This window comes from Eriocheir sinensis, unplaced genomic scaffold, assembly GCF_024679095.1.
Source record: "Eriocheir sinensis breed Jianghai 21 unplaced genomic scaffold, ASM2467909v1 Scaffold1049, whole genome shotgun sequence".
Taxonomy (NCBI): domain Eukaryota; kingdom Metazoa; phylum Arthropoda; class Malacostraca; order Decapoda; family Varunidae; genus Eriocheir; species Eriocheir sinensis.
In genome coordinates, this window is record NW_026110351.1 from 43,263 (window position 1) to 55,000 (window position 11,738).

Here is an 11,738-nt window from a genome sequence, read left to right on the forward strand (position 1 = left end):
TATTATTATTATTATTATTATTATTATTATTATTATTATGCGTTACTACTGTCACTATTATCATGTTTATCATTATTATCATGTCTATCATTATTATGTCTATCATTATTATCATGTCTGTCATTATTATTATTTTTTTTTTGTCATTATCATTATTATTAGTAATATTGTTATGAAACTATTATTACTGTTAGTAGTATTTTTGTTGCTATTGTTATCGTTATTATTATTAGTAGTATTATCACTTTGTTCTATTAATCAGGAACAAAAGCCTATTTTCATTAATTTTGTATTGGGGTGCACATGTATATAGTATGCATTCTGAGTTAGCCATACTTAATTTTTTTGCAATCTTTAATATATTTTTGAGAGACCTTGTCGCACCTGTTATGCTCACTTATATATAAATATATATAACATGTAGTCCATAAGAGAGCTACGGCTCAATGGACTAGTGGCTTTTAAAGACAATGTGTAAAATAATCTATACCTTGAGGCCAATAAATCAATCAATCTCTCTCTCTCTCTCTCTCTCTCTCTCTTTTTTCTTTTTTTTATTTAAACATGTTCAGTACATTAGTACATGGCAGTATTATTTTTCTGTGCTAAAGTTCCCCCGACCGTTGGGGAGCTTTAAAAGCTTCTGCCGATTATATTATACAATTATATACATGTTTACGGTGGGTGTAGGAGTAGCCACCTGTGGGACGGAACCTTCATCTGCTGAGTGGACAGTTGTGTCACATCCACATCAGCAGTGAGGTTGTTCCACCACACCACCGCTGCGATGGAGAAGGCACGTTGGTGGGTGCTGGAGCGGGCCATTGGCACTTCCAGGAGGGAGGCGTTGCTCAGCACCGTTCTCGTGCTGCGCTCAGACCTCCTCCAGGTAGCCCTCAGGTCCGTCAGGTGGGGCACTAGGCCCACTTGTGCCTTGTGTAGCACCGTCAGGGCAGCGACGCGGCGACGGTGCTCCAGGCTGTTCAGCTGGTTCGTGGCTGGTCTTGCCCGTCCCTCGTGTGGGTGTTGTTGTTGTTGTTGTCGATGTTGTTGTCGCTGTGTCTCCCACTGGCTCGGTCGTTGGTGCTGGGTGCCGTTGATGAGGCGTTCAGCCCTCCTCTGCACCTTGTCTAGCAGGTTGAGGTGGCAGCGGGCGCTGGCCATCCAGGTGAGCGGTGCATACTCCATCACTGGACGGACTTGTGCCTTGTAGAGGGTGTTCAGGCCCTCAACATCGAGGAGGTTCTTCATGCGGCGCAGGAGGTTCACCTTCTGGGAGGCTTTGTGCGCCACCCTTTCAAGGTGACGGTCGAACCGCAGCTGGGAGTCCACCTCCATGCCCAGGATGTCGACGCTGGACTGCAGAGGGATGGTGTCGTTCCCGAATCTCAGTCTGCCGTGGAGTTGCCTCGCGTGTGTGTGTGTGTCTCTCTCTCTCTCTCTCTCTCTCTCTCTCTCTCTCTCTCTCTCTCTCTCTCTCTCTCTCTCTCTCTCTCTCTCTCTCTCTCTCTCTCTCTCTCTCTCTCTCTCTCTCTCTCTCTCTCTCTCTCTCTCTCTCTCTCTCTCTCTCTCTCTCTCTCTCTCTCAGTGCCGCAGGGAGGGTGCCAACTTGCCCTCCCCAAAGAGTGCTAGGCAGACTCTATCTATGACGAACGACAGCGCGAAGTCCAGGCACAGAACTTGTATGAGGGTCACCCGGAACTGGAATGGAAAAGAGTTGATAAAAATGGAGATTGCGGAGAAACGGAGAGGAGGAGGAAGATGTGGAGGAGGGGAGGTGGAAGAGGAAAGATTAAGCTATTTTTTGGTGTAGGAGGAAAGGAGGGAGAGATGGAGGAAAGTAGAGGAAAATGGACTTGAACTTGGAGGAGGAAATGAACGAGACCACCAAAATTACGCTGGAGAAATATACAGACCTTGATAAAAGTGGAGATTGCGGAGAAACAGAAAGGAGGAGGAAGATGTGGAGGAAGGGAGGTGGAAGAGGAAAGATTAAGCTATTTTTTGGTGTAGGAGGAAATGAGGGAGAGATGGAGGAAAGTGGAGGAAAATGGACTTGAACTTGGAGAAGGAAATGAACGAAACCACCATAATTACGCTGGAGAAATACACAGACCTTGATAAAAGTGGAGATTGCGGAGGAACGGAGAGGAGGAGGAAGATGTGGAGGAGGGGAGGTGGAAGAGGAAAGATTAAGCTATTTTTTGGTGGAGGAGGAAATGAGGGAGAGATGGAGGAAAGTGGAGGAAAATGGACTTGAACTTGGAGGAGGAAATGAACGAGACCACCAAAATCACACTGGAATGGAAGACAAACCTTGATAAAAGTGGAGATTGCGGAGAAACGGAAAGGAGGAGGAAGATGTGGAGGAGGGGAGGGGGGAGAAGAAAGATTAAGCTATTTTTTGGTGTAGGAGGAAAGGAGGGAGAGATGGAGGAAAGTGGAGGAAAAAGGACTTGAACTTGGAGAAGGAAATGAACGAAACCACCAAAATTATGCTGGAGAAATACACAGACCTTGATAAAAGTGGAGATTGCGGAGGAACGGAGAGGAGGAGGAAGATGTGGAGGAGGGGAGGTGGAAGAGGAAAGATTAAGCTATTTTTTGGTGGAGGAGGAAATGAGGGAGAGATGGAGGGAAGTGGAGGAAAATGGACTTGAACTTGGAGGAGGAAATGAACGAGACCACCAAAATCACACTGGAATGGAAGACAAACCTTGATAAAAGTGGAGATTGCGGAGAAATGGAAAGGAGGAGGAAGATGTGGAGGAGGGGAGGGGGGAGAAGAAAGATTAAGCTATTTTTTGGTGTAGGAGGAAAGGAGGGAGAGATGGAGGAAAGTGGAGGAAAAAGGACTTGAACTTGGAGGAGGAAATGAAAAAAAAACACCAAAATTACGCTGGAGAAATACACAGACCTTGATAAAAGTGGAGATTGCAAAGAGACAAAGAGGCGGAGGAAGAAGCGGAAGACAGGAGGAGGAAGAGGAAAGATTAACCTACTCTTTGGTGTTGGAGGAAAGGATGGAGAGATGGAGGAAAGGAGAGAAAAATGGAGGCAAATCTCACCTCATTCGGGAACTCGACGATCTCAAACTGCCTCCCAAAGTCCGGGAAGATGCCGAGGGAGAGAGCGAGGATGAGACCAAAGGCTCCCATGAGGCTGTATAGGAGCGGCCGGTTCTCGCTCAGCCCCTCCATGTAAGGTCGGCCCTGAGGGAGAAAAAGTTTTAATATATTTGTTCATATCTCAAGAAGATCTTAGGTTAGGAAGATCAAACTTGGTGGGTGACTAGAGGGATAGTTAGGGCAGGTGTGGTCGAAATCTGGGTGTTTTAGGTTGAGTTAGAGCAGAGTTATCGCAGTTATAGTCAGCGGGATACATTTTCCGAAGGGGAGTATTTTTTGATGTGGAAAGTTTTGATATATTCGTTGATATCTCAAGAAGTATATAAGGTAGGATAATGAGACTTGGTGGGTGAGGAGAAGAATGGTTTACGCAATTATAGGCGGAGTCTGAGTTTAGTTTTGTTAATCTGAGGCAGAGTTAAGAGCATGGAAACTGCGGAACATCATTTGGAATGGAGTTTTTCGTCGCTCAAGAAAAAGTTCCTCCACACTTCCTTGTATCTCGGAAAGTATTTAAGTTAGGGAGATGAAATTTAGTTGATGTATAGAAGGATGGTTAGGGTACATGTGGCTAAAATTTGGTTGACTTAAAATGAGTTAGAGGTGAGTTATGGGTGGTCACAGTTAGGGCTATCTTTTCTACATCATTTATATTTTTGAGTGGGAAATGATTTGATGTTTTTACTTATATCTTCAAAATTATTTAAGTTAGGGTACCTAAATTCTGAGGGTATACAAAGGAATAGTTAGGGTATATGTGGTTAAAATTTGGTTGAGGTAGGATGAATTTTAGCCGAGATATGGACATTTGAAGTTGGGACATATTTAAACTCCATATATATTTTTTGAGTGAGAAGTTTTCTTGTATATGCTTATATCTTAAAAAGTATCCAAGGAAGGGCAACCAAATTTTGAGAGTGTACAGAGGAATAGTTAGGGTACATGTGGTTAAAATTTGGTTGAGGTAAAATGGCGTAGAAACTAGTTATGCGCATTTGAATTTGGGAAATTTAAATATTTTTTGAGTGGTAAAAGTTTTTGTGGATTTGCTTATATCTGCAAAAGTATCTAAGTTAGGGTACCCAAATTTGAGGGTATGCAGAGGAATAGTTAGGGTAGATGTAGTCAAAATTTGGTTGAGGTAGAATGACTTAGAGATTAGTTATGGGCATTTGAAGTTAGGGTCACATTTTGAACTTACCCTGTAGTTGATCGCGAAGGTTGATACTTGGAGAGCCAGCGAGATTATGTACACAGTGGGGTTAAGGAGAGAAGGTTCAAACTGCTTCTCCAGGTCCACCGCCGCCCCCCTGGAGAGAGAGAGAGAGAGAGAGAGAGAGAGAGAGAGAGAGAGAGAGAGAGAGAGAGAGAGAGAGAGAGAGAGAGAGAGAGAGAGAGAGAGAGAGAGAGAGAGTACATTAGTAAGGCCTGGTAATCTGTGTGTGTGTGTGTGTGTTTGTCCAAGGTTCAATATTACCTCCTTGCCTCCTCCTCCTCCTCCTCTTCCTCCTCCTCCTCCTCCTCCTCTTCCCTCCTTTCCTCCTTCCTTTCCTTCCGCCTCCTCCTTCCTTTCCTCCATTCTTCCTCCTCCTTCCTTCCCTTCCTCCTCCTCCTCCTCCTCCTCCTCTTCCTTACTCTATAGCAGTGTGGTTGTCCAGGTGGTTGGCTTGGTTGATCAGGTAGAGCAGGGCCGGTAAAGTGGCAACCAAACTGTAGAAGCACCGTCGCAACCGTATAGATATTGAAGATATTCGGTAGAGGTCGGTGAGCGCTTAACTCCGGCAGCGGCTGTGGGGGAGGAGAGGAGAGAGAAGGGTCAGACAAACGGGGTGATTGTGGCGGTTGTGTTTGTGCGTTTGTTCCGCCGTTGGTGTGTGTGGGTAGGCAAAGTATCCCTCTATGTTTGTGTCGAGTGGTGTGTTTGTGCATGCTACCGCTTGGCTGTGATATCGAAAAAGGATAGAACTTTCGGATAAAAATTTGGGACGGTAAGGTTTGAGTAGGGGTAACGTTTGGGGTGATTGTGGGGGTTGTGTTTGTGCGTTTGTTCCGCCGTTGGTGTGTGTGGGTAGGGGAAGGATTGGTCTACGTTTGTGCTGAATGGTGTGTTTGTGTATGCTTTGGTTTCTCTGGAATATTGAAAAATGTCAAATCTTTTATGTGATAAATTGCATCTGGGTAAGCTGGAAAGGATAAACAAACAGCATCATTGTGGGGTTGTGTTTGTCCGTTTGTTTTGCCGTTGCTGTGTGTGGGCAGGGGAAGGATTGGTCTGTGTTTGTGGCGATTTGTGTACTTGTGTGCGTTTTAGTTTAGCGGGAATTTTGAAAAACGCTAAGATTTCGCGGGTAAAAAAACTGCACCGCCTGGGAATGGGTCGCACAAACACGGTGATTGTGGGGGTTGCGTTTGCCTGTTTGTAAATCCGCTGGTGTGTGTGGGTAGAGGAAGGAATGGTCTACGTTTGTACCGGTCCGTGCGTTTGTGTGTGTGTGCGCTTGGCGGTGAGATCGAAAAACCCCAAAACTTTCACATTATAATAATCACAGTAACCCTATCACCGACCCTCCCCCTATCTCCCTTCTTCCCAGACCCCACAAACGAAGCCTCCCCTGCCCCTCTGACCTTTGACCTTGAGATGAAGAGGAAGCAGGTGGCCTGTAGGAGTCCCTGTAGTGTAGCCTGGTAGTCGCTGAACTTGATGCCATCCAAGTACAGCACGCTTTGAGAATAGGCTAGGATGAGTGCGTTAAGGGCCAGGATCTTGAACATTTGCAGTGTGGTCACCAGCGTACAGCGGCCCTGCTTGATGATGTGGCACACTGCGGGGGGGAGGGGAGGTAGAGCAAGGTTAGAGCGAGCCGCCTAGCAAAGGGGGTGCGTGTAGAGCGAGCCGCCTAGCAATGGGGGTGCGTGTAGAGCGAGCGTAGAGCGAGGGAGGGGCAAAAATGTGAAGGTTTTTCTCGTTCAAAAAGTCTGGATAGGGAAAAAATGACTGCGGTTAACATGGAATTTTGAGAGAATCAGAGCGAGTTAGAGCGAGTGCAGAGAAAGGAGAGCGAGAGCAATGTCTCGGCCACAACTGGAGCGAGTGGCAGCCCTGTAGAGCGAATGTAGAGCGAGAAATAGAGAAAGAGGTGGAGAGGGAGTAAGCCAGGATGGGGGCATAGAGCAGGCAAAGTTGAGGGGCACTATTCCATTCAAGTTTTCCGAGAGGCTGGAAAAAGTTTTGACATTTTCCCTCATATCTCAAGAAGTATTCAAGCTAGGGTAATGAAACTTGATAGGCACATAGACGAATCATTAGCCTATATGCAGTAAAAATCTGAGCTACCTACGATGATTCAGACTCGAGTTATGAGCAGGCAAAGTTGAGGAATACTATTTCACTTGAGAATACCAAGGGGATAAAAAAAGGTTTTGACATTTTCCCTCATATCTCAAGAAGTATTCAAGCTAGGGTAATGAAACTTGAGAGGCATGTAGACGAATTATACGACTATTTGTGGTTAAAATTTGAGCCACCTACGATGACTTAGACCCGAGTTATGAGCAGGCAAATTTGAGGGGTACTATTCCATTCGAATTTTCTGAGGATAAAAAAACTTCCGACATTTTTGCACATAACTCGGAAAGTATGCAAGATAAGGTAATGAAACTTGACTAATAAAGAGATGAATTGTAAGACTATGTGTGGTTAACATCTGAGCCATCCACGATGACTTAGAGCGGAGTTACAAGCCATCAAATCTGAGGTTGCAATCATTCACCACACTGTATGGAGGAGAGCTTGGAGGTGAAGGGCGCGGCTATAGATGCGTCTCCAAGCCTGACGAGGGTGTTAGTCTCATCTTCAAAGTCCTGTAGCAGCTTATTCAACTGCAACTGTGCCCGCTGAAGCTGTTCCTGTAGTAGTAGTAGTAGTAGTAGTAGTTGTAGTAGTAGTAGTATGCTATATAAAAAAAAATTCAGCCTCAAAAAAATCGTACAAAGTTTCAACATTTCTTTAATTTACTCCGGAACAAACGCTCATATCTAAACACACTAAGCACCCAAACGTAGCCTGATCCTTCCCCTATCCAGCCACATCAAGCGCAAAACAAACGGACAAACACACTTGCCAGAATAGCCAAGAATACGCACACCATTAAAAAAGTCTCCCTCGAAAAAAAACGCAGGAAGTTTTAACATTTCTCCAATTTACTCCGGAACAAACGCTCACATCCAAACACACTATGCACCAATATGTAGCCTGATCCTTCCCCTATCCAGCCACACCAAGCGGAAAACAAACGGACAAACACACTTGCCAGAATAGCCAAGATTACATACACCATCAAACAAATCTGCCTCAAAAATAAAGCAAAAAGTCTTAACATTTCTCTAATTTACTCCGGAACAAACGCTCACATCCAAACACACTATGCACCAATATGTAGCCTGATCCTTCCCCTATCCAGCCACACCAAGCGCAAAACAAACGGACAAACACACTCGCCAGAACAGCCAAGAATACGCACACTTTCACTGACCTGCTGTGGTGCCTAGTGTTTCCCTCCCGAACGCACTGCCTTCCGCTGTCTGATTTTGTCCGGTTGTCTCTCCGTTTACCGCTCTGTCTGTCTCCGTTTGGGCTGTACGGGTCTGTCCGGGGCTGTAGAGAGGATGGCCACACCTGAAACAGTAGTAGTAGAGGTAGTAGTAGTAGTAGTAGTAGTAGTAGTAGTAGGTGACAGGATTCGATTGTGTTGGAAATGTTTTGTGTTTTTTTTTATGTTACGGGCAAACGAACGCAAGTATTGACACGCGCTAAACACCCAAACATAGCCTGGTCCTTCCTCTATCCAACCACACCAAGCGGAAAACAAACAGACAAACACAAACGTCACTATGGACGCATTTGTAAACACCATCAAGCTCATCTCGCCCAAAAATGCGGTCAAAAGTAGTTACGGTTTTTAATATTATGGGCCAACGAACGCAAGTATTCACACACGCTAAACGCCCAAACATAGCCTGGTCCTTCCTCTATCCAGCCACACCAAGCGGAAAACAAACAGATAAACACACTTGCTGCTACAAGGATATTTATGACCGCAAAAATACTGACATAACAAAATTTGGCTATGAAAGTTTTTATGTTTTTCAAATTTACTGCCAAACAAACATATTCGGCCTAACACACTAAACATCCAAACATAGCCCAGTCCTTCCTCTATCCAGCCACACCAAGCGGAAAACAAACGGACAAACAGAAACGTCACTATGGACACATTTATCACCAGAAAAACATGAACCACGTCAAAAAATCGTTGGTTGGGTGAAACGGTAAATTGACCAATATTGTTATTGTTATTACACTATGATCGAGTACATCCATAATAACTATACAATATTGTTATTGTTATTACACTATGATCGAGTACATCCATAATAACTATACAACATTGTTATTGTTATTACACTATGATCGAGTACATCCATAATAACTATACAATATTGTTATTGTTATTACACTATGATCGAGTACATCCATAATAACTATACAATATTGTTATTGTTATTACACTATGATCGAGTACATCCATAATAACTATACAATATTGTCATGGTTATTTCACTATGATCGAGTACATCCATAATAACTATACAATATTGTCATTGTTATTTCACTATGATCGAGTACATCCATAATAACTATACAATATTGTTATTGTTATTTCACTATGATCGAGTACATCCATAATAACTATACAATATTGTTATTGTTATTTCACTATGATCGAGTACATCCATAATAACTATACAATATTGTTATTGTTATTTCACTATGATCGAGTACATCCATAATAACTATACAATATTGTCATTGTTATTTCACTATGATCGAGTACATCCATAATAACTATACAATATTGTTATTGTTATTTCACTATGATCGAGTACATCCATAATAACTATACAATATTGTTATTGTTATTTCACTATGATCGAGTACATCCATAATAACTATACAATATTGTTATTGTTATTCACTATGATCGAGTACATCCATAATAACTATACAATATTGTTATTGTTATTTCACTATGATCGAGTACATCCATAATAACTATACAATATTGTTATGGTTATTTCACTATGATCGAGTACATCCATAATAACTATACAATATTGTTATGGTTATTTCACTATGATCGAGTACATCCATAATAACTATACATGCTATTTCTTTATCGAAAAAATAAATATTCACTTCATTCAGAGAGAGAGAGTTTTCTTTACAGGAAATTTATTTGAGAATTTCATCAAAAGTCATTAAGATAAAAAAAATACTCCTTCGGGTACCGGTACCGGTACTAACGGTACCTGAATTTTCGGTACTGGTACTCAAATTAACGGTACTTGCCCATCCCTAGGAAAGACCCGTCCCTCCCTAACTCCCTCACCCGCCACAAACTCATCGGAAAATCGTCTTATTTCAGCGTTCTCCGCCGCGTCCACAGGTGTCCAGGGTACCGCAAGGCATGGAGTTCAAATGTCATGCCTCCTGGCGCTTGAACAGGCTCAAACAAGACGGTTTTTAGGCCGAGAAGTGGACGACGTACCTTTGTTGACATCTGATAGACCGCCATCTTGAAGTCGATTAAACGTAGACCGTTCCTTCCCCACACACACCCCAATCAGCGTGTTTGTGTGACCCATTCCAAGGTGATGCAATTTTTTTAACGGCGAAATCTAAGTGTTTTTCAAAATTCCCGCTAAACTAAAACGCTCACAAACACACGAATCACCACAAACACAGCCAGATCCTTCCCCTACACACACACACACCAACGGGGAAACAAACGAACGAACACACACCCGGCAAACACCATCAATGGGACCCCATGCAAACCTAACCACATCAATTTTTTATGTGAAAGTTTTAACGTTTGTCAATATCACCGCCAAATGCACGCACATACAAACACACAAACTGAAACAAACGTAGGCCGATCCTTCCCCTACCCACACACACCAACGGGGAAACAAACGGACGAACACACACCCGGGAAACACCACCAACGTGACCCCAATAAGACTTACCTCACCCGTCAGACAGAGATCGTACTGCTTCAGGGCTCCATCTCTCTCTCTCTCCCTCTCTCTCTCGCTCGCACCGAGGGAGAGAGAGAGCGAGAGAGGGGTCTTCTATGTCCTGCCACTCCCACTCCTCCTCCTCCTCCTCCTCCTCCTCTTCTTCCTTCTTCCTCCTCCTTCTCTCAGTATCCTTCCGCTGTTCAGAGAGAGAGAAATGGGATTAGGTAAACACACAAACACACACACACACACATGCTCGCTCTCTCTCTCTCTCTCTCTCTCTCTCTCTCTCTCTCTCTCTCTCTCTCTCTCTCTCTCTCTCTCTCTCTCTCTCTCTCTCTCTCTCTCTCTCTCTCTCACCTGCAAGACCAAAACGGACTCCTTCTGCGTGAATCTGAGCTCCTTCGCGACATGGCAGGCTGTGAGGTAGCTGTCTCCCGTAATGATGACCGCCTGAAAAGTTTTAATATTCTCGATAATATCTCGAAAAGTATTAGGGTTAGGATAATGAGACTCGGTGGGTGTGTAGATGGATAATTGGTGCAGGTGTGGACAAAATCTCGTTGGGTTAGGATAAGTTAGGGTTGAGTTATGAAGAGTTGAAGTCAGGGGATTTTTTTTTTCGGCAATTTATATTTTTGAGTGGGAAATTTTTTGACGTTTTTGCTTATATCTCAAAAACAGTTTTGGTTATAAAGATGAAACTTGGTGGGTGAAAAGATGAATAATTTCAGCACATTTTAGCGTAATCTCAATTTAGTTTCGTCCATTTGAAGCTGAGTTATGAGCATTTCAATTTAGGGGTAGGACTTGGCTTAGAATTTTTTTTTTGGTAGGGGCAATAAAAAGTTTTAATATTTTTATTTATATATCAGAAAGTATTTAGGTTAGGATAATGAGACTTGGTGGGTAGTTAGAAGGATAATTAGGGCAGGTGTGGTCCAAATCTGAGTCAAGTTATAGCAGAGTTAGGAGCAGCTAAAGTCAGGGAAACCATTTACATACAAAGTTATCATTTTTTTAGTGGGCTGGAGAAAAACTTTAGTCATTTTTGCTAATATTTCGGAAAGTATTTAAGTTAGGATACTGAAACTTGCTGGCCACTTAGAAGGATACTTAAGGCAGGTTTGGTCCAAATCTGGGAGTCATAGGTCCAATTATACCAGACTTAAGAGCACTTAAACCAGGGTTGGTGATTTTTTTGATTTTTTTTTAAAAAATAAAAAAAATTAAAAAATCATTGATTTTTTTGATTTATTTGGTTTATTTGATTTTTTATTAAAAAAAAAAAAAAATATATATATATATATATATATATATATATATATTTATATATATATATATATATATATATATATATATATATATATATATATATATATATATATATATATATATATATATATATATATATATATATATATATATATATATATATATATATATAGAACTGATTTGAAAATCTCCATAGGTTACTTTAAGTTTGAGTTTAGGGCTTGTAAGTGTGAGCACAGTCAAGGATCCTCA

General features: G+C 42.4%; 1 protein-coding gene and 1 long non-coding RNA gene across 2 annotated transcripts in view; both read right to left on the reverse strand.

The window, feature by feature from the left end:
- Window positions 1-146: 146 nt before the first annotated feature.
- The window catches only part of LOC126989092 (endoplasmic reticulum transmembrane helix translocase-like), a 23,303-nt gene continuing 11,711 nt past the window's right edge, over window positions 147-11,738 (reverse strand). Inside the window, exons 11-18 of the mRNA XM_050847668.1 lie at window positions 10,572-10,664; window positions 10,223-10,407; window positions 6,212-6,228; window positions 5,754-5,950; window positions 4,764-4,900; window positions 4,330-4,438; window positions 3,069-3,212; window positions 147-1,701 (exon numbers count right to left, since the gene is read on the reverse strand). Coding sequence (XP_050703625.1) covers window positions 1,585-1,701; window positions 3,069-3,212; window positions 4,330-4,438; window positions 4,764-4,900; window positions 5,754-5,950; window positions 6,212-6,228; window positions 10,223-10,407; window positions 10,572-10,664 — 999 coding nt within the window. The 3' untranslated portion in view covers window positions 147-1,584. The remainder of the gene's footprint in view (window positions 1,702-3,068; window positions 3,213-4,329; window positions 4,439-4,763; window positions 4,901-5,753; window positions 5,951-6,211; window positions 6,229-10,222; window positions 10,408-10,571; window positions 10,665-11,738) is intronic.
- LOC126989097 (uncharacterized) lies at window positions 5,959-9,772 on the reverse strand. The gene is made up of 3 exons (XR_007742870.1): window positions 9,737-9,772; window positions 7,661-7,803; window positions 5,959-7,034 (listed from the first exon to the last, which is right to left on the reverse strand). It is a non-coding gene; the product is annotated as an uncharacterized LOC126989097 (long non-coding RNA).